The following is a 24,442-nucleotide window of genomic DNA, read 5'->3' on the forward strand; positions in this document are numbered from 1 at the left end:
GTTGAGTGCGTCGTTAAATAAAACATTTCTTTCTTTCTTTGTTTAGAGGTTTCTATATGGGTATATATTTAATAGTTGCATTATGATGATCTTGTTACATGTACATTTTGATGGCGCATGGATATATGGGAACACGCTTATTAATTTAGACAAGGACAATGACATATACATATACATATAGTGTACTACCTGGTGATGTTGTCGGCGGTACAGTTGTGGTATCTGATAGAACAAACAAATTAATATCAATAAGGGTGGTGGTACAGTTGTGATATCTGATAAAACAAAATGATATCAATAAGGATATCAGAACATTAATTATTGTAACTGGTGATAAATGACTAATGCCAAATTAACCTGGGATAGAAAGGTATTGGGGAATTTTTTTTATTTATAATGTTTTATAAACATAATAGAAATAAAATACTAATTATCTGTGTGTATGGTGTGGTGAGTGTGAGTGTGTGTGTGTTTGTGTGTGTGTATATGTGTGGTGTGTACATGTGTATGTATGTGTGTATGTGTATACTAAAAGACAAAAGTTATTGTGACACACAAAAGACAAAGATAACTGATAAGTTTTTACTGCCATGTATGAAACGTTATAACATGGAAAGAAAAATGTCCGAAGGTATGGAAACGAGCAACAATCCATGAAAAGGGTGCACCTGCCATATGCAAATGAGCCATGTCACTAGAGGGGGTCCAGAGCAAAGTTCACACAATCAGTAGTGAGGGTGTCCATCTTGAGCATTGATACAGGCCTGGCACCGTCGTCTCATTGAGGCCACTAAACGCTGGAGAAAGTTCCTGGGAATGCCATTCCAGATCTGAGGAAGGATCAGCCGGAGTTCCTGCAGTGTTGTTGGAGGATTTGGAAGACATCGTAAGCGTCACTCCTTTTCATCCCAGACATGTTCGATTGGTGACAAATTCGGGGACCTGGCAGGCCAACTCTAGCAATGTGCGGTCACGCTGCGAGGTCCCAAATTCAAGCATCCCTGACTCGCCATCTGTCATTTTCACTGAGGCATGGCATGACAAAATTGCATCAAACAGTTCACTAGTGGTGTTTTTCTGACTTCTGGACTTCTGCAGGCTGCACAGAGTGGCAAAGATTTGCGACTGAATGTCTGGCCTTTTATGGTAAACACTGGACAGGATTTCCAGGGCTCGAACTTAACAATGTTTCTCCCACGGCAATTTTTAAAATAATTGCCATGGGTGAAACGGCTACCGATAGTGATTTTGAGCCTGCCTATGACAAAATATTTTTTAAAGTGACATTTGCAGAAAATAAATATGAATGAAAGGTTATTTTGCTGTATGTAAACATATTTCAAATGTGAAAATGTTAAATACATGTATTGGCAGATTATGTACATCAGATATGTATATATTTTGTCATTGTTGAGGAGTTTTACTGACGGCACAAAAGTGCCATTGGTGGTAGTACTAAACCAAATAACTTCCGGCTGGGTCAAAGTTCGAGGTGCACCGAACTTTTGATAGAGAAATGAACACCACAAGTCCTGTGATTGGTTATAAATGTGAGTGTGTTGGTTGTAAAAAATAATAGTTTCATCTGGGTAAAAAAAATGTGCAATTTTATTTCATCTAGTACCAATGTGTCAAGTAGCCTTGTGCTTGAAACATGTATGGGGTACCTGTAAAAAAAAGTACTCGAATTTTGTGCGAAACTAGGGTAGTCATAGACGCTACCCGTTATCTCAGAAACGAGCAGCTTGACCCCCATTTTTTTCTGATTCATTTTAAGTGTAAGGGGTGGTAGTATTTATATCCGTGGCGTTTATGTCAGTTGATACGTTGCAGGTAGGAGTTTTAGCCACATATGTTACTATTGTCGTCTATGGGATTTGATTTGGTAGTATACACCCTATAAATGCTCTCTACCTATGGCAGTTTATATGTCAACATGGGTGCCATCGTTAAGTTCGAGCCCTGATTTTTCCCGAATATTCCATGTTTCTTGCACAAAGCATGTAATCGCTGCAACAACTGCTTGGTTGCATTTCATTGAGCTATTTCATGCACGTTTTCTCTGGTTTACATCCATAAATCCATTCACAAATTTATTACTCCAAACAATCCATGTCACAATATCTTTGGGTCATTCTGTGTCAAATCACCCAAAAAACCTGATATTTTAAACCCGACCATCTCAGATTTTTATGAAACTTGGTATACTTGTTGATTGGGATCCCACAGCACCAAATTAGGCCAAACGGACCAGTGGTGTGGGAGATATGGCCCCCAAATTTTGAGCTTTTCGGCCAAAATGGGCGTGGCCGCCAAACTTTGAACAATCATATCTCTGCCATTATTATTCAGATTGGAGAATGTTGGGGTACACTGACCTTTTTGACCTTTGTTATGACCTAGAAATTGACCTTGTGGATCACGTGATCTTGAGATGACCTTTCTTGAAATTTAATCTCCACATGTTAACTAAAACATATAAAAGTTTCAGAGGTGTAATAATCTTTGTTTAGCAGCAATACACATTCAAAAATTGCATGTCCATGAAAATAACACCTTTTCTGCCATTAACGTCTGATTAGCTATACTGAAGTCAACCTCAATGACCAATTCCTGATGCTAGGAATCACCATCTCTCTTGCACATCGAGTAATACATTGTACGCCTACATGCTATGATCATATGATATCAAATTACTTCCCTCATTGCCTTCTCACCAGTTCAGCAGTCACAGAATCATTCGGTCACCCACTTCCCCCATAGTCTTGCAATTCTAGCATCATCCTTTTTACTCAGAGAGTACATCCGTTGAGAAGATGCAATAGAAGGTGTATCAGTGATACAGAAGATGTTCCCTTCACTACAACAAGTGTCTTCTTCGTTTGGCCAGTGAAATAACTTAGAAGGTCCGTGAGGGTGCATGAAATGAATGAAGAAGTCTCCATGCTCTTCTGAAATGTCCTCAACTAGCCCAATCCAATTAAAATTAGCTCCACTATTACATGTGGATCTAACAGCAGCCCGTTGGAGTTCATGTCCAGTTGACCTTTCATCCGACCAATCAAAACCGTACTTACAAAATCATGCCAGTGATTTGAAAAGAATTTGAAAACATTTGGGATTATGCCGAGGGTATACGAAATGATTTGGGTGAATTACGAAGTATGCCGTAAACTAATTTCAATATAAAAGTTTATATAAAATTAGTTTCAAGACGAAAAAAAAAAAAACGTGATGGTATAGCCATAAAATCTGTTTATACTAGTATACAATCCAGAGTTTATTACTGCACTTTTCCCCTTGTTTTTTCAATGCTGAAATAGATCAACAAGTTCGCCTATTGCATAGTCTCGCCCGATATTTTTAGAATTTGTATGCTCCGGAATAACGCTATAAAAGGCAAAGTGTAATTGGTCAATATTTAAATTGTTATTTATAGATGAAATGTCACCTGGACATGTGAGTCCACGCAATGCCAGTAGATTTAACTTTAATCAGATTGCAACTAGCCCAACCCATGCCTCATTGTCATACAGACAAAAAACATAGTTTTGCTTCTTGGCTTCAATGGGAGACTCCTCTGGTAACTCTGTCATATCATCCTCAGAATCCTGGACAGATACTAGTTCTGGTGGGTCACTCTGCAGGCTTGTAGGCATGCATCTTTGACTTAGACACTGGAACTAACTGGTGAAATTGCTGTGTTCCCTTGACCGTTTTAGCCACTTGAAACCTCCCTTGTAGTTCCAACTCATGCTTTGCTATGCGTTCTGGTTAACATGTGTGAAAATCTCAATTTGGTGCTCTGGGATCCCAATCAACAAGTATACCAAGTTTCATAAAAATCTGAGACGGTCGGGTTTAACCCATTGGGTGATTTGACACAGAATGACCCCTTTTGCCTTTTAGTATAAATGTGTTGTGTATATGTGTGGTGTGCATGTGTGTGTGCACACATGTATGCGTGGAAATGCCAAAAAAACTTTTTGACTTCTTTACTTTAAAATGTTCATTTTAGTAAGGAATTATGTGTTACAAGTTTCAAAATTCCCGAGTGACTTTCACGAGACTACCTACAATGTAGTAGCAACATGCAGCCACTGCTAGCTGTCTATATGTGTAATGGTGTTATTCTATTCTAGACATACTGCATGGAGATATTACAGATGTTAGTCCATGACAATGGATCAAGACACACTGAACACTGTCTATGTGTAATGGTGCTATTCTATTCTAGACATACTGCATGGAGATATTACAGATGTTAGTCCATGACAATGGATCAAGACGCACTGAACACTGTCTATATGTAATGGTGCTATTCTATTCTAGACATACTGCATGGAGATATTACAGATGTTAGTACATGACAATGGATCAAGATGCACTGAACACTGTCTATGTGTAATGGTGCTATTCTATTCCAGCCATACTGCATGGAGATATTACAGATGTTAGTACATGACAATGGATCAAGATGCACTGAACACTGTCTGTGTGTAATGGTGCTATTCTATTCCAGCCATACTGCATGGAGATATTACAAATGTTAGTACATGACAATGGATCAAGATGCACTGAACACTGTCTGTGTGTAATGGTGCTATTCTATTCCAGCCATACTGCATGGAGATATTACAGATGTTAGTACATGACAATGGATCAAGATGCACTGAACACTGTCTGTGTGTAATGGTGCTATTCTATTCCAGCCATACTGCATGGAGATATTACAGATGTTAGTACATGACAATGGATCAAGATGCACTGAACACTGTCTGTGTGTAATGGTGCTATTCTATTCTAGCCATACTGCATGGAGATATTACAGATGTTAGTTCATGACAATGGATCAAGATGCACTGAACACTGTCTGTGTGTAATGGTGCTATTCTATTCGAGACATACTGCATGGAGATATTACAGATGTTAGTTCATGACAATGGATCAAGATGCACTGAACACTGTCTGTGTGTAATGGTGCTATTCTATTCCAGCCATACTGCATGGAGATATTACAGATGTTAGTTCATGACAATGGATCAAGATGCACTGAACACTGTCTGTGTGTAATGGTGCTATTCTATTCCAGCCATACTGCATGGAGATATTACAAATGTTAGTACATGACAATGGATCAAGATGCACTGAACACTGTCTGTGTGTAATGGTGCTATTCTATTCTAGCCATACAGCATGGAGATATTACAGATGTTAGTACATGACAATGGATCAAGATGCATTGAATACTTTCTTAAAGCAAGCATCCTCGGAATACTGCTAAAGCAATACATGTCCCTACCAGACATAACACATTTTCATATGACCATGAAAGGCAAACTTTACCTGTAATAGTACATGATAAAGCTACAGTGTATAGACAACATTTTATCTCAATATCTTGAAGCATTGCGAAAAAAGTCTGGAAAACTGTAAGAAGGGCAGATAGACATACAGACAAATACAGAAAGCTGGTGATGAAACCTACGGTCCCCTCTGGTTGGACCATGCAGTTTGGTACTAATAAAGGAAACAAGTTAAGCCATGCCACCCCTACCTCCAAACTACCACTTTTCTGCAACTAGCCGGATTATTCATGCAGTATACATTATATGTAGATAAGAAAAAAAAGAGACATACAGCAAATCTATACAAAACAATAAACGTATGACATATAAACATACCATAACAATTCACATGATTGTAATACTAATGGGAAAAGGTATACACATGTAGCAGAGTAGACATACCATTGATGAAAAATGTCGACAATCAATTACAAGATGACACTCGTTGGCCATGCAATGAAACGTAGGAGAGTTCAAGTCAGAAACTTTCAAGGCATTTTAAACTGAGTAACACAAATCTGACAATTCCTTCAAACTAATCCCCAAAAAAGTTGTGGAAATGCAGAGCTACATGTATGATTAAAATGATGCTGCTTACTAAATAACACACTCATTAATTATGAGTAATTTACTCAGTTATGGTGTAAGGTGTATTGCAATCCTATTGGTTACTGTATAATACTTTATTTTCGCGGGATCAAATTTTCGTGATTTAATGAAAATGAGTCAATTCGCGAACATTTATTTTCGCGAATCCCCCAACCCCTAAAAAAAAAAAAAACAGAAAAGAAAAAGAAAAAAAATAGAAGTAGTAGTACTGATATCAATAATTTTGATTTGAAACCGGTCGTGAGGCTAATCTGTAGAACAAACCCCATAATATGCACACACGAGTAGGCCTACTGTACACAGAAGAGATCTGCTGTAATGAGTAAAACCATAAAACAACAGTTTTCCTACTTGAACCAATCAAGACTTTTATTGTTTACAAGCTTATAAACTTAGAGAAGGTGCTGACCGTAGTTTTTCCTTAATCCTCATAATTGTTGTAAAAACCAAAACCGAAAACAAAACGAAACGAAATTTGAAGGCACAAGCTACTAGTGCTCAGTAACTGAGTTTGATTGGTAACAATACTAGTAATAAATTGCCGTCAAAATACTACTCGGCTGAAATAGTGTCCCAGATGGAAGAACAGGAGGATAGCGGTTCAGAATCCTCAGTGGAGAAAGTACAAGTTGACTTACGTCCGAGTACGATTAAACCCATTCATGCCCAGTGGCTTATTAGAGCACATGATGCTATGAATGGAAAAACGGATTTAATATGAACAGGCATCAGACTTGCAGGCCTTTGTGACAAATAAAAATAACATTTTGAATCTGAACATCTATCAATAATATCTGTGATACGCCTAGTCCGGAGTTTTTCAATTCCATATTTTAACATGTGTAACCATCGTCGTTCAACACGTGTAGTCACTATCTGATGAACTGATCGCTAGCACTTGCGAAGGAAAACGGCATAAAGCTTTTTAATGTTAGTATTGTTTTATTATCATGTATGTACTTTGCATTGTGTTCTTGATTTAAAGTTTTAAGTTTTAGGCAGATTTTGTGTTTTGTGTTGTTTTTTTCCATGACAGGAGGGACATTGCATTGTTACTATTAGCCTCGATAATTAGAAACTAATGAATTATAGTTGAACGAGACTATATTTTTTTAGTCGGCCTTTATTTTCACGTAGAATATATTTTCGCGAATTTCATTCACACGAGAAAAACGCGAAAATAAATTCCATGCAAAATAAAGTATTATACAGTATTACACTAAGACAAAATCCTTATATCCTGCACAGGCTGAGTCAAAGTTTCTTAAACCCCTACCTATGATTTGCTGGAGCAATAAATAGAGTAAAAACAACAATCATGATCAACTAAGTATACATATCATAATTATATTTTTGTTTTAAAGAACTGAACAATCCAAAATGATTACTCCCTTAAATTCACTGAAACTTAGTCAATGATCAGCTGATTATGGCTTCCACTGGTTTTAATATTGTTATTGTTTGTGTTATTTATTTACTACATGATATATTGAAGATATTTGAAGCTAATAACTGATTTTGTCCATTAAAATATTCTTTCACACTGACAGTGATATATTTTGCATGTGTGTGTGTTATTAAACATTAGGGTTTGGTGCAGGGGGGAGCCCTTTTGTCCCGGTCTGGGACCGATTTTCGATCTCTGAGACCGATTATTTTTCAAAAACGTGCGTTTGCCGGTCCCACTTTTGTAATTGTCATTCTCATTATAGGAACAAATTCCTATTCGCCAACTGGATCGGCCTGCCCAGATATTGGCATCTTTGTGCACGATTTAAAATAATAATAAATAAATAGTGGTCAAACTGACTGGTGTTTCTGACGTCTGTGATTTTAAAGTCTGCCATAAGTCGGACCTACAATCAATTTACTGCCACTAGGCTAGACATTTGTCAAAGCCGCTGTGCTGGTCACGAGATAAAACAGACGTTAACAATAACATCATTCTTGATGAGAAAGCTACCAAGGTATTGCACTCCAATTAAAACAAAGGACCCAGAGTTTGCAAATGGGCACAATCAACACATGTCAATGCCTGTGTACGGAGCTCTGTCGGGTCGAGGCAAGAGGCTTTTGTGAAATACAAACTGCTTGAAATAGCATAAAATATACTGAAATAATCTATAAATGTGTTTCTTGTTGACTGTTCAATGTAGCGTATCAAATAATTATAAAGGACTTTAAAATTTAAAAAAAGGTTTACACCTTTTTTTTGTTTAAAAGTGGGAGTGAGCTGGAATAGCTAAACCGGCTACAGTATCTTTAGAGCCAGGAGAGGTCAAATGTCATCCAATCGGCGACAACGTTATTAATTGCTTTGTCTAAACATGTGCCAGCTCAAGTTGTCAAATGCTCCAACAGTGTTATTGTTTATTAATTTTCAGGACTACTGAATACTGGTACTTTTTATACATATATGGGAGTTAAAATGCATAACTTTTATTCCTTTTTTATATTATTTATTCCATTAAGTAAAATAAATATAATACTTTTTTTTCGCTGATGTTATCAAACATTTTGTTTTTCTTTCATGTTTTGATGTTTATCGTTTCACGTTCATGTTTCAAGATAAAAATATACAAATGCCACTATGATTTTGTTTTTAGAACACTATTTGGCAAATATCACCTTTTAAATGATTTTATAATTTTTATTTGTATTTATTATTTGTTAATTGGATATTACAGATGACACGTCAGCAAGATAAATTTGTTGTAGAGGCATAACTCGGGCTAAATGGATTTTACACAAGCAAGATCCAGTTCTGATGGTATTATTTCTGACTTTTGAATGATCCACTTTCTCTGGCTACATATAGAGTACATTATTATCCTCAGGTGTTTTGCCATTTGTTTTAGAGGTTCACATGGTCAGCAGCAGTTGTAGTTGTGGCAGTTTTCCCAATACTTTTTCCAACTTTCTATTCGGATCTCTTTCTCTTTACAAAGCACAGACATATGCAGGCAATCAATATAACAAAGATGATGCCCAGAATGATGCCGATAATGCAGGCCAACTTGCAGACAGATTCTTCATCTGCTAAAAATGAAAAGTGTCCATGGTTTATTTAACCTTCAGGATACTACAGTCACCTTTTGTCAACAATCTCTATAATGCATGCACTGGCTTCAATAATTTAATTTTGATTCATGGTAGTACTAAACCAAATAACTTCTGTTTGGGTCAAAGTTCAAGGTGCACCAAACTTTCGATAGAGAGGTTAACACCACAAGTCCTGTGATTGGTGATAAATGTGAGTGTGTTGATTGTAAAAAAACAACAAAATAGTTTCATCTGGGCAAAATATGTATGCAATTTTATTTCATCTAGTACCACTGTGTCAAGTAGCCGTGGGCTTTAAACATGTATGGGGTACCTGTAAAAAAACATTTGTGTGGAACTAGGGTAGTCATAGATGCTACCTGTTATCTCTGAAATGAGCAGCTTGACCCCTAATTTCTTTCCGATTCATTTTAAGGGTGAGGGGTGGTAGTATTTATATCTGTGGTGTTTACATACCTTACTATTGTCATCTATGGGATTTGATTTGGTAGTATACACCCTTAATGATCAGAAACACTTAGCAGAACAACATAAATTTTAATTAAAATGATAAAATGTTAGTTTTCTGTTAACAAACACTTCATGTTTTAAGTTACAAATTGTGGTCCAATCTTCATCAGTTTTAAAGCATGTTATTTGTAATTTCAAGGGCGGGATTTAGCTCATGAGCCTTGCCTGAGGTGCTTGTATCGCAGGATCGAACCACCTCACTGGATCCATACAAATGATTGGGTTTTTTCTTGTTCCAACCAGTGCATTATAACTGGTCAAAGGCCGTGGGAAAAGTGCATATAAAAGATCCCATGCTGCATTAGAAAAAATGTGGCTGGTTTACTCTGATGACTACGAGTCAGAATTACCATTACCAAATGTTTGACATCCGATAGCCGATGATTAATTAATCAATGTACTCCAGTGGTGTCATTAAACAAAACAAACTTTTTTGTAACTTCATATGATTGTCCGCCTAACACCATTTCAGGAGAGTGATTTTCAGCTTGCCTTGATTTAATTTACTCATGATGAAGATTATATAGTCAGTAACGGTGTTTCTGCCACAAAGAAATGTTTGGGTATGTCACTATGGAATTGAATGCAACCAGTCGACAGGGGGTATGGGGGGTCTCCCTCAGAGAGAAAATGGATTAAGTTTAGGGTTAGGGTTAAGAAAATCATAGTAATGACAGGGATGTGAGAGGGGCAAAGTAAGCAAATTTAACTTACAGATTTCCTTCATAATTGCAGACACATTACTGCTCTAAAATACTGTCACAACAACAAAATCCCACATAAAATAACTTTCATGTATATACAAATGTAACACTCTTTGGAAAAAACAACAAGGCCGGGTCACGGTTAAGGGATTTATTCCCAGGAGGACCCAGAAGTACTTTAGGATACAAAAATATGAAAGAAAGGAATGTCACAAACACACACAAAATGTCACACATGAAATGTCCATCTGATCCAGCACTTGCAGTCCGGTCCGTTCACAAATGCCTGAGTCTGTACATTGGATCTGGTCCATTGTAACACTCGTTGACAAACGGCAACAAGGCGGGGTATTGGGTTCATTGTAACACTTGTTGACAAACGGCAACAAGGCGGGGTATTGGGTTCAGGGATTTATTTCACTCAACAAGGCGGGGTATTGGGTTCATTGTAACACTCGTTGACAAACGGCAACAAGGCAACCTGAAGTAAAGATGTCTTGGTTCTTCTGGATCAAGTTGATAGCGATTTGTAACTGTTTTTCAGTTAAGTCCTCTGAAGGAAGAGTAATCTTCTACAGCAGCCAGTCCAGACCTGTATTGCTGGAATTCCAGCCAAACTGATACCTGAATAGAGCGGGAGTTACCTCCAGGTCTGGTTGTACCACATCTCCAGTTGCCACCATCATGGTGCACGTATCACGATAAGGAATCTTCTTGTCAATGTGCTCCATAATGGTAACTGTAAACTTGGGAGTTATGAAGATACTATTTCCCTAAACACTCCTAATCATTCCTGCAATCTACCGTTACTTCTTGTCAAACCCTTGTCCTGTAATATGATACTCCTAAGGCAACACACCAGGGAGTACATCAGTCTGCTACCTGCAAGAACCTGTTATCATACTTCTGGTGACATTCAATCAATGCAGGAGTTGATCGTTGCTGACTTTGTAGTGCACTACTCTGGGTGGATCAGTCGTATAACTGGCTCTCCAACTTGTCAAATCCAGAGGAAAGTTGGTGAAGCATATAGTCTCCAGCTTCTTCATCCCTCCAATTTCCACCTCAGATGGGAATTCCAGTTGGGCAACTACAGATACGGACGTTCAGGACTTGTGTTTGTAGACAACAATCGTATTTACAGATTTAAGAATTATACATTTTATTACAATTTTATCTTCGGGTGTCTTTTTATATTTCAGGGTGAAGTGAAGGGTGGGAGCAATACTACTGTATTTTCCTTGAAATAACCTCAAGAGGTCAAGACAACTGATTGTGGGCTTATTCCCAGACAAGGGGCCAGTTGTTTTTGGGTTTTTTAAACAAATAATAATAAAAAAGAAGAAAAAAGATAGCAATATTTCATCAAGGAGGTTTGTGTGGTATTAGAAAAGCCTTCGACAGAGTATGGCATAATGAAAAGCATGGTGATATCTGTTATAATCTCAGGCAATCTTTTATCCATCTTGCCATATGTGTACAGAAAATTTTTGAAGAACATTTCCAAGTACTAAAACCATTCCTGCTGGCATATCTAAAGGCTCTGTCCTAGGTCCAATGCTATTTTTGAAATATCTCAAATTGAACAGAATCAAACATACCTTTGTTCACTGATGATACATTTATGTTATATATATTATTTAAAGTGGGTGAACAATAATAATTAAATGACCAGGAAGAAAACAAAACATTTCAGTACCACATCTATTAATTACAGAGTTCCATTTGTTATTAATAAATAATAATAATTATTATAATTATTAATTATTTCTTTTACTAGTATCTAATTATCAGAAACACACCTTCTATATGTTACAGTTAATTACCAGTGCTGTTTATTTACCTCCAAACTTTAATATTGAGAATACTTACAACAGCAATTAACAACAAACTAGTCATATGTAGTTGTCAATCTAGGTCACTGCAACTGTTCATAGCGAATCAGAAGAAAGTATTTAACTAATTAGCATGAACAGTAGACACAGTGTGTTTATCAGAAATAGATATTGTTTTTATTTCAGATTAGAGCTATGGTAGATGAAAGAAACACTGCAGACATGAAATTGAAAACAATGTTACACACTGTTAGACTACTAACTCTCAATGGTGGTAATAAGATGGTCTTACATTTGTGTTTAATTATTTATTACAGTGTTCCTGCAGGAGGTATGACTTTTAAAGGTCCACGTTTATCAAAAACATAATTCACTATTGTTTGGTATCTATTTATACCTTTTACAATATACATGAAGTATCAATAAAATAAATTTTTAAAAAGTTACCCGTTTTTTAATATATTCGCAATAAAAAGTTGCGTTTTTTCCATCACTTGCCAAAATGCCTGTCGAATCTAAGAGCTGTCACGCTAACAGGCATAACATGAAAGTGTGATTCGCAGCCTTTCAGACACTTTACTGGGAAGGTGAAACACGTGTATTTTAAAAACTCGAAAATTTTATTCTATTGAATTGAATTGTATGGATGGAATTTTCTTTTGGAGATAGTTTTCAAATGTAAAATATGGTGAACCATTGTTTAGTGTTTGGATGTATCAAAGCAGCAGTTTTTCTGAATTTTAAACCAACCAACAATCACAAGGTTTGTATGGAAGTGGTTCTTAAACAGAACCCGTGCGTAATGGAAAGCACCATCACAATGGGATAGTATCTGTGGTGACCACTTCATCCCTGAGGATTACGACAATTATTTAAGATGGTCAATAAACATGACATCTATTTTTTCTTTAACGTATCTGTTCCAAGCCTGTATCCCCACCGGCACATGTTCTACAATTGCGCATGATACAGCAAACAAGAAACCACGACAAGCATGAGCTAAACTAGAGCTCAAAAGGGTGAGGGGGAGGAGAAGGGGAGGGTACCAGAGCAGGGGCGGCAGTGTAAAATATAGTGGTACAGCTCGAGGTTGCCAAACTCTTCTTTCAAATCAACTGAGAAGGACATTTTCACAGATACAAAAATATAACCCACAAAAGTGCCTCTTTGAAAAGTGTTACGGCCATGTGCCGTCCCTGCAGTGGTGTAGGGAGGGGGCCCACGGGAACACGCCCCCACCCCCACTAAACTTTTTTTTTAAACTGTTAAATTTTATGTACATGTATATACATATATACATAGTGTGGGTTGTCCTCCCCCCCCCCCCCCCCCCATCTCAATATAAAATCCAGTGGAGGGTACCAAGCCTAGAACGATAAAAGATATGTGCTTCCATTTTAACAGTTTATATGTACTTCTGTAGTCAAGGACATAATTTTTAATTATTTTTTTATATTCTTGAATTTTTTGTGTTGTGCACATAATCTTTACCAGCCATTATTTCTTACCTGGAAAGGTAGCAATACCAAGCTGCCAGTATAGTACTTCATTCTCAAAAGATGGATGAATCAACTTCAACGAAACAGCTACTTGGCCAGTCATGGATTTATCATTCATCATAAGAACAGCAATAGTCTTCACTAGAGGAAAGTTGCACCCAGTATCATCAGTGGTAATAACTGGAGCCAGAGTCTAAAATAAAGAACAGCAATGGTCTTCACTAGAGGAGAGTTACACCCAGTACCATCAGTGGTAATAACTGAAGTCAGAGTCTATAATAAAGAACAGCAATGGTCTTCACTAGGGGAGAGTTACACCCAGTACCATCAGTGGTAATAACTGAAGTCAGAGTCTAAAATAAAGAACAGCAATGGTGTTCACTAAAGGAATGTTACACCCAGTATCATCAGTGGTAGTAAATGAAATCAGAGTCTATAATAAAGAACAGCAATGGTCTTCAACAGAGGAGAGTTACACCCAGTACCATCAGTGGTAATAACTGGAGCCAGTCTAAAATAAAGAAAAGCGATGGTGTTCACTAGAGGAGAGTTACACCCAGTATCCTCAGTGGTAATAACTGAAGTCAGAGTCTATAATAAAGAACAGCAATGGTCTTCACTAGAGGAGAGTTACACCCAGTACCATCAGTGGTAATAACTGAAGTCAGAGTCTAAAATAAAGAACAGCAATGGTCTTCACTAGAGGAGAGATACACCCAGTACCATCAGTAATAACTGAAGTCAGAGTCTAAAATAAAGAAAAGCAATGGTCTTCACTAGAGGAGAGTTACACCCAGTACCATCAGTGGTAATAACTGGAGTCAGTCTAAAATAAAGAAAAGCAATGGTCTTCACCAGAGGAGAGTTACACCCAGTATCATCAGTGGTAATAACTGAAGTCAGAGTCTAAAATAAAGAAAAGCAATGGTCTTCACTAGAGGAGAGTTACACCCAGTACCATCAGTGGTAATAACTGGAGTCAGTCTAAAATAAAGAAAAGCAATGGTCTTCACTAGAGGAGAGTTACACCCAGTATCCTCAGTAATAACTGAAGTCAGAGTCTAAAATAAAGAAAAGCAATGGTCTTCACTAGAGGAGAGTTACACCCAGTATCCTCAGTGGTAGTAACTGGAGTCAGTCTAAAATAAAGAAAAGCAATGGTCTTCACTACAGGAGAGTTACACCCAGTACCATCAGTGGTAATAACTGGAGTCAGTCTAAAATAAAGAACAGCAATGGTCTTCACTAGAGGAGAGTTACACCCAGTACCATCAGTAATAACTGAAGTCAGAGTCTAAAATAAAGAAAAGCAATGGTCTTCACTAGAGGAGAGTTACACCCAGTACCATCAGTAATAACTGAAGTCAGAGTCTAAAATAAAGAAAAGCAATGGTCTTCACTAGAGGAGATTTACACCCAGTACCATCAGTAATAACTGGAGTCAGAGTCTAAAATAAAGAAAAGCAATGGTCTTCACTAGAGGAGAGTTACACCCAGTACCATCAGTAATAACTGAAGTCAGAGTCTAAAATAAAGAAAAGCAATGGTCTTCACTAGAGGAGATTTACACCCAGTATCATCAGTGGTAATAACTGGAGCCAGAGTCTAAAATAAAGAAAAGCAATGGTCTTCACTAGAGGAGAGTTACACCCAGTACCATCAGTAATAACTGAAGTCAGAGTCTAAAATAAAGAAAAGCAATGGTCTTCACTAGAGGAGATTTACACCCAGTACCATCAGTAATAACTGGAGTCAGAGTCTAAAATAAAGAACAGCAATGGTCTTCACTAGAGGAGAGTTACACCCAGTATCATCAGTGGTAATAACTGGAGTCAGTCTAAAATAAAGAAAAGCAATGGTCTTCACTAGAGGAGAGTTACACCCAGTACCATCAGTAATAACTGAAGTCAGAGTCTAAAATAAAGAAAAGCAATGGTCTTCACTAGAGGAGATTTACACCCAGTATCATCAGTAATAACTGAAGTCAGAGTCTAAAATAAAGAAAAGCAATGGTCTTCACTAGAGGAGATTTACACCCAGTATCATCAGTAATAACTGAAGTCAGAGTCTAAAATAAAGAAAAGCAATGGTCTTCACTAGAGGAGATTTACACCCAGTACCATCAGTAATAACTGAAGTCAGAGTCTAAAATAAAGAAAAGCAATGGTCTTCACTAGAGGAGATTTACACCCAGTACCATCAGTAATAACTGGAGTCAGAGTCTAAAATAAAGAACAGCAATGGTCTTCACTAGAGGAGAGTTACACCTAGTATCATCAGTGGTAATAACTGGAGTCAGTCTAAAATAAAGAACAGCAATGGTCTTCACTAGAGGAGAGTTACACCCAGTACCATCAGTAATAACTGAAGTCAGAGTCTAAAATAAAGAAAAGCAATGGTCTTCACTAGAGGAGAGTTACACCCAGTACCATCAGTAATAACTGAAGTCAGAGTCTAAAATAAAGAACAGCAATGGTCTTCACTAGAGGAGATTTACACCCAGTACCATCAGTAATAACTGGAGTCAGAGTCTAAAATAAAGAACAGCAATGGTCTTCACTAGAGGAGAGTTACACCCAGTATCATCAGTGGTAATAACTGGAGTCAGTCTAAAATAAAGAAAAGCAATGGTCTTCACTAGAGGAGAGTTACACCCAGTACCATCAGTAATAACTGAAGTCAGAGTCTAAAATAAAGAAAAGCAATGGTCTTCACTAGAGGAGATTTACACCCAGTATCATCAGTGGTAATAACTGGAGCCAGAGTCTAAAATAAAGAAAAGCAATGGTCTTCACTAGAGGAGAGTTACACCCAGTACCATCAGTAATAACTGAAGTCAGAGTCTTAAAATAAAGAACAGCAATGGTCTTCACTAGAGGAGAGTTACACCCAGTATCATCAGTGGTAATAACTGGAGTCAGTCTAAAATAAAGAAAAGCAATGGTCTTCACTAGAGGAGAGTTACACCCAGTACCATCAGTAATAACTGAAGTCAGAGTCTAAAATAAAGAAAAGCAATGGTCTTCACTAGAGGAGATTTACACCCAGTATCATCAGTAATAACTGAAGTCAGAGTCTAAAATAAAGAAAAGCAATGGTCTTCACTAGAGGAGAGTTACACCCAATATCATCAGTAATAACTGAAGTCAGAGTCTAAAATAAAGAAAAGCAATGGTCTTCACTAGAGGAGATTTACACCCAGTACCATCAGTAATAACTGAAGTCAGAGTCTAAAATAAAGAAAAGCAATGGTCTTCACTAGAGGAGATTTACACCCAGTACCATCAGTAATAACTGGAGTCAGAGTCTAAAATAAAGAACAGCAATGGTCTTCACTAGAGGAGAGTTACACCTAGTATCATCAGTGGTAATAACTGGAGTCAGTCTAAAATAAAGAAAAGCAATGGTCTTCACTAGAGGAGAGTTACACCCAGTACCATCAGTAATAACTGAAGTCAGAGTCTAAAATAAAGAAAAGCAATGGTCTTCACTAGAGGAGATTTACACCCAGTATCATCAGTAATAACTGAAGTCAGAGTCTAAAATAAAGAAAAGCAATGGTCTTCACTAGAGGAGATTTACACCCAGTATCATCAGTAATAACTGAAGTCAGAGTCTAAAATAAAGAAAAGCAATGGTCTTCACTAGAGGAGATTTACACCCAGTATCATCAGTAATAATTGAAGTCAGAGTCTAAAATAAAGAAAAGCAATGGTCTTCACTAGAGGAGATTTACACCCAGTACCATCAGTAATAACTGGAGTCAGAGTCTAAAATAAAGAAAAGCAATGGTCTTCACTAGAGGAGATTTACACCCAGTACCATCAGTGGTAATAACTGGAGCCAGAGTCTAAAATAAAGAAGAGCAATGGTCTTCACTAGAGGAGATTTACACCCAGTATCATCAGTAATAACTGAAGTCAGAGTCTAAAATAAAGAAAAGCAATGGTCTTCACTAGAGGAGATTTACACCCAGTATCATCAGTAATAATTGAAGTCAGAGTCTAAAATAAAGAAAAGCAATGGTCTTCATTAGAGGAGATTTACACCCAGTATCATCAGTAATAACTGGAGTCAGAGTCTAAAATAAAGAAAAGCAATGGTCTTCACTAGAGGAGATTTACACCCAGTACCATCAGTAATAACTGGAGTCAGAGTCTAAAATAAAGAAAAGCAATGGTCTTCACTAGAGGAGATTTACACCCAGTACCATCAGTGGTAATAACTGGAGCCAGAGTCTAAAATAAAGAAGAGCAATGGTCTTCACTAGACGAGATTTACACCCAGTATCATCAGTAATAACTGAAGTCAGAGTCTAAAATAAAGAAAAGCAATGGTCTTCACTAGAGGAGATTTACACCCAGTATCATCAGTAATAACTGAAGTCAGAGTCTAAAATAAAGAACAGCAATGATCTTCACTAGAGGAGATTTACACCCAGTACCATCAGTGGTAATAACTGGAGTCAGAGTCTAAAATAAAGAACAGCAATGGTCTTCACTAGAGGAGATTTACACCCAGTACCATCAGTAATAACTGGAGTCAGAGTCTAAAATAAAGAACAGCAATGGTCTTCACTAGAGGAGATTTACACCCAGTACCATCAGTAATAACTGGAGTCAGAGTCTAAAATAAAGAACAGCAATGGTCTTCACTAGAGGAGATTTACACCCAGTATCATCAGTAATAACTGAAGTCAGAGTCTAAAATAAAGAACAGCAATGGTCTTCACTAGAGGAGATTTACACCCAGTACCATCAGTAATAACTGGAGTCAGAGTCTAAAATAAAGAACAGCAATGGTCTTCACTAGAGGAGATTTACACCCAGTACCATCAGTAATAACTGGAGTCAGAGTCTAAAATAAAGAACAGCAATGGTCTTCACTAGAGGAGATTTACACCCAGTACCATCAGTAATAACTGGAGTCAGAGTCTAAAATAAAGAACAGCAATGGTCTTCACTAGAGGAGATTTACACCCAGTATCATCAGTAATAACTGGAGTCAGAGTCTAAAATAAAGAACAGCAATGGTCTTCACTAGAGGAGATTTACACCCAGTACCATCAGTAATAACTGGAGTCAGAGTCTAAAATAAAGAACAGCAATGGTCTTCACTAGAGGAGATTTACACCCAGTATCATCAGTGGTAATAACTGGAGTCAGAGTCTAAAATAAAGAAGAGCAATGGTCTTCACTAGAGGAGATTTACACCCAGTACCATCAGTGGTAATAACTGGAGCCAGAGTCTAAAATAAAGAACAGCAATGGTCTTCACTAGAGGAGATTTACACCCAGTACCATCAGTGGTAATAACTGGAGTCAGAGTCTAAAATAAAGAACAGCAATGGTCTTCACTAGAGGAGATTTACACCCAGTACCATCAGTGGTAATAACTGGAGCCAGAGTCTAAAATAAAGAACAGCAATGGTCTTCACTAGAGGAGATTTACACCCAGTACCATCAGTAATAACTGAAGTCAGAGTCTAAAATAAAGAACAGCAATGGTCTTCACTAGAGGAGATTTACACCCAGTACCATCAGTGGTAATAACTGAAGTCAGAGTCTAAAATAAAGAAAAGCAATGGTCTTCACTAGAGGAGATTTACACCCAGTATCATCAGTAATAACTGAAGTCAGAGTCTAAAATAAAGAAAAGCAATGGTCTTCACTAGAGGAGATTTACACCCAGTACCATCAGTGGTAATAACTGGAGCCAGAGTCTAAAATAAAGAAGAGCAATGGTCAAGAATTTTATTTACGGTTATATGGCGTATATGGTTAAGGACCACACAGATATTGAGGGAGGAAACCCGCTGTCGACACTTCATGAGCTACTCTTTTTGATTAGCAGCAAGGGATCTTTTATATGCACCATCCCATAGATAGGATAGCACATACCACGGCCTTTGATGTACCAATCGTGGTGCACTGGCTGGTGCAAGAAATAACCCAATGGGCCCACTGACGGGATTGATCCCAAACCAACCGTGCATCAACCGAGCACTTTACCACTGGACTACGTTCCGCCCTCTCTGGAGTAAGAGTCTGAAATAAGGAACAGCAATGATCAAACAGTATCAGTGCATAAAATTTGGCACAAACGATTTTGTCATTCTTGTCGATTATGCAAAACCAAAATCAACATAAACAACGGATCTTTTGTGCAAAAACTGTAATCATTCAAACAAACATATGTTGGCTAATATCACTGATGTCTTTCATTATAAAACGCTACCTATATGTTAGCACACCACCAACATATTTACAATTTACGGACTTTGCCAAACTCCTGACGTCATGATATTTGGTGTTTGAGGCACGTCACACAAACACACACACGTCACACACACACACGTGCAAATGTATACATATATTATTTAGTAAATGCATTATATACTCTTGAGGACCGGTCTCGGTGGCGTTGTGGTTAGGCCATCTGTCTACAGGCTGGTAGTTACTGGGTTCGGATCTCAGTCGAGGCATGGGATTTTTAATCCAGATACTGACTCCAAACCCTGAGTGAGTGCTCCGCAAGGCTCAATGGGTAGGTGTAAACCACTTGCACTGACCAGTGATCCATAACTGGTTCAACAAAGGTCATGGTTTGTGCTATCCTGCCTGTGGGTAGCACAAATAAAAAGATCCCTTGCTGCTAATCGGAAAGAGTAGCCCATGAAGTGGCGACAGCGGGTTTCCTCTCAACATCTGTGTGGTCCTTAACCATATGTCTGACGCCATATAAACGTAAATAAAATGTGTTGAGTGCGTCATTAAATAAAACATTTCTTTCTTTCTTTCTATATACTCTTGAGTGTACAGCTTTATGTACTGTTTATGTACTGTTTATATACATGTATATACAATAATACAATCTACAGCAAATAATACAATCTACAGCAATGATTCAAGGCCCACAACCTTCACCTTGCTTATGTTTCTGGGGACAATAAACAATTAAAAAAAACATTTAAAAAAATATAGACGGGTGTGATGAAAATCTCTGTTCCAAGAAAATCAGAATAATAATTTTGCCGGATAAGGATTCTCTGCGGAGTTCGACACGATTATGGGACATTTCATACCCAATTTGTCTTGTCCCTGGATGTTTCGTACACACTACTGTTTTACACCCTTTATACATTTCATCCCCTGGTCACTTAAGACACCTTTTATGTTGAATTGTACATGCATATTGTTTGGTCTGTCTTAGTTGTTCTCTTCTGGGATTTAATTAGGTTTTTTTTCAATGTTCTTCATTCAGTTATAGTATACATTGTAAATGATCCCATGGAAACAAAACTCAATGAAAATTTGTCACTAGATGAATGGGCCAAGTTTTTATTTGTTGTCAACCTGAAAAAAACCCTGAGTTATAATCCCCCAAGTGAACAACCAATATGCATGTACAATTCATAAGAAACCGTAACCGGCAGATCTGTTCCAATTGCAAAAAATCACAATTATGAATATTATTATTATTATTATTTTGGGCTTCAAAACATTTCAGGGTCCCTACATAACATTTGCCTAATTGATAACTTTCCAGACAATACTTCCTTATCCCCCTAAAGCTCACAACCATATAGGTTACTCCCTCACTCCCCCCCCCCCCCCCCCCCCACACACACACACAAAAGTGTATACACAGACTCACGCCTACACACATGCAAACAAAAAGAAAAAGAAAAAATGCTAAGACTTCCAAACATTCCAGCATGCTTGTTAATACTATCACTAACCCTAAACCTAACTTACGCCTAAATTAACTGAATGCTGGAACGATCGGAAGTCTTGCCAAAACTTTTATTTTGGCCATTCGTCTGACTATGTATTGTTTAACGACGGATTCTTAACGACAATATATACATCGAAGACTGATTAAATGAGTCAGTAAATTCCATTACATTGGAGGGAAAGTGATTCTTAAACTATTACCTTCGTAGAATTTATATATCAGTTGAATTTTGATGGATTTCGGCAAAACTTCACTTTCAATACCATGTGACGGTTTCACAGAAAAACACTGATTTTACGTCAATCGTAGGGAAGTAGTATATGGAATTTACGGCTATCTCGCCCGTGGCGAGATCACCCGGACAAGATCGACCGGTGGCGAAATCGCCAGACACCATCGTAGGCTCTGCATAGTTGTCATCGCTATTAACACTTGTCAGCAGAAGTATATCATATGTTTACTATGATTATAATTCATTTGGAGGAAACAATTATTTTAACTAATTTTAATGCTAACTATACAAAAACGTTACACATTGAAAAAAATTATGTTGTCTAACCTAAGCAAATTTGGGCCGCGGTTTTTGAACCGCGAAACATGATTGGTCCAGTGCGGTTGTCAATCACGCCGTACGGATGGGTCAATTGCCATAAGCTTGCAACAAAGCATGTGACTGTTTACCCGTGTAACTTTACATAGTGAAATTTAACTTGAAATATACAAATAAACATTTACTAATACAATTTTAGAATGTTGATTATATAATAAGATTTCTTGTACATTCAATTTCGATATTTTTCAATAATACTTATTACGATTCAAAAGCATAGCCAATTTACACAATGCTTTCGCCAGAAAACGTAATTTCGTAAAACTTTGCGCATATTCGTTAATTTGTACGGAAACATTTCATGTTTATAGTCCGTCCCATGGGGAAGGCCTTTTTTCATGCTACGGAATTTACTACATGTTATTTATTTCTGAACCGATTGTTTTCTAAATTGCACACAAAAATAGCATTTTACTTTTCTTCTCACCGGTTTATTATTGTAACACATGTAGCACGTGCTACAGACCCTGCGGTTCATGGGGTCCTGCGGTGAGGCATTGTGTACATTTCCCCCCTCTCCCCGAGGGGGTTGCAAAATATATATCTTGGAAATTGGGCCCAGCTATTATTTGTGCTACAGGCCCCGCGGATCCGTAAACCGGCTCTGAATATATAATTCTAGGCAAATATATATTTTTTTAAAGTTATAAAATAATGTCGAAACTTTAAACAATCGACAGAACAGTGTTTAGTTTCGGTTCACTACCACTGGTCTATATCCAGATTGACCCGACCTCATTTGAATATGTAATTTGTGCACACGGCACGCTAGTTAGGTTACAGAGAAATTAACATACATGTGTAATCGAGTGAGTACTAAAATAGTAATTCTTACGTGTACCCTCCCTCCCCCCCCCCCCCTTTTTTTTTGGTTCACGCTTTGTAATCATACTGAAACTAATATGTTATCATGTATTTATTTATTTATACATATTTTTTGGCAAACAATGTAAGATTACGAACAATACATTACCAAAGTTCTTGTTCATATTTTCGGGAAAATAGCGGGGTTTGTCAACGGTGTGTTTTGTTTATAAATGAAACTTACCCATAATCCATCAGATGAAATGAAACTGAAAGCCACACAATCAACAATTATTTATTGTTTGAATTTAAGGGAGAATGGATCTCTTTATTACTATTAAATACAAACAATAATTAACCGTAATTAAGTTTGTGGCTTTGTTTTAACCGCGGCTTATTTAAAGGTGCGGTTTATTTACGGATGAAGGTGGGAACCAAGTGGTGCGGTTTATACACTTCTTTCTTTTTTTTAAGTTTGTTTCAAAAATTATTTTTACAGGTGTTTCAAAAAATAGTAATAGCAAACCAGCTCAGAGCTGGAACAATATAACAAATGTATATAGTTTATAACAATAAAATAGGACACTAATTGAACACAAAAACAGAAAAAAACGGAATTTGAAAAATCTGAAACGGAATGTGGCAAAATCTGAAACGGAAAATCATCCCCTCTAGTATATGCTTTCCTGTCTGTGGGAAAGTGCATATAAAAGATCCCTTGCTGCATTAGGAAAGATGTAGTGGGTTTCCTCTGATGACCGAGTCAGAATTACCAAATGTTTGACATCCAATAGCCGATGATTAATTAATCAATGTGCTCCAGTGGTGTCGTTAAACAAAACAAACCTCTTCTCATAATGCAGGGCACAATATTTCATGCGAACCGTGTCTGTTCGCGTGTCGGTTACGCAAAATTAAATTTACGCGAACCGCAAATCGGTTACGTCGTGACCTGTAGATGTTCACAAATTAAAACTACCAAACTTCACGATTACAGGAAATTTATTCATGCAGACATACTACTAGTATTCCGGCAAATGTTTTAGATTGATTGTTAGTACTTGATGCACGGCAAACCAGTAGACCACGGTATATTGCAACTGTTGTAACTTGCGACCGAAGGCTCAGTATAGAGTCGAGCCAAAAGTTTTAAAGATATGTGCATGGACCGCTAAAGCGCCTAAATTATCTGCTGCTATTCTATTTCTAAAGGAATATATGTAGACATAATATTACAAAGGTTCAAAACGGTTTTAACTTAAACAAAAATGCAAAAATGTCACAAAAACTGAAAAATACTAACATCGCATAATGTGCTTTAAATAACAAACATTTGGAACGTCACTGTAGTATAGAAGTACCAGCGATAAAGTGAATATAGCATCACCACCGCAAAATATCAGTGTCAAATTGTGGTCTTTCTTTTTATGTTGTTATAAGATTTATTTTTATTAATCTAACCATGCACCAATGAGTAGCCTGTTTTATAGTTCAGAGGAACTGGACATTTGTTGTTTGCGTTTTTGGTGGGGTTTTAAAAATCTGCTGTATACTAAATTTTACATATTATCAGTGACAAATGGTAGCCGTTATTTGTTATTTATATTAAATTTTTTTTAGTCTAATCATGCACCAGTGAGTGACTGAGTGTTTTGCATTATACTTCAGAGGAACCAGGGAATCGACATTTTCCCTCCAAATGTATCTATTTTGTTTCAGTACT

The 24,442-nt window shown here is 37.2% G+C and overlaps 1 protein-coding gene across 2 annotated transcripts in view; it reads right to left on the reverse strand.

Moving 5' to 3' along the window:
- LOC121386183 overlaps positions 1–24,442 on the reverse strand; it is a 196,997-nt gene that overhangs the window by 77,635 nt on the left and 94,920 nt on the right. For both annotated transcript variants that reach the window (XM_041517008.1, XM_041517007.1), the window contains exon 4: positions 13,578–13,761. In XM_041517008.1, coding sequence (XP_041372942.1) covers positions 13,578–13,761 — 184 coding nt within the window. The remainder of the gene's footprint in view (positions 1–13,577; positions 13,762–24,442) is intronic.

The sequence above is a fragment of the Gigantopelta aegis genome, chromosome 12 (assembly GCF_016097555.1).
Source record: "Gigantopelta aegis isolate Gae_Host chromosome 12, Gae_host_genome, whole genome shotgun sequence".
In the NCBI taxonomy this organism is placed as follows: domain Eukaryota; kingdom Metazoa; phylum Mollusca; class Gastropoda; order Neomphalida; family Peltospiridae; genus Gigantopelta; species Gigantopelta aegis.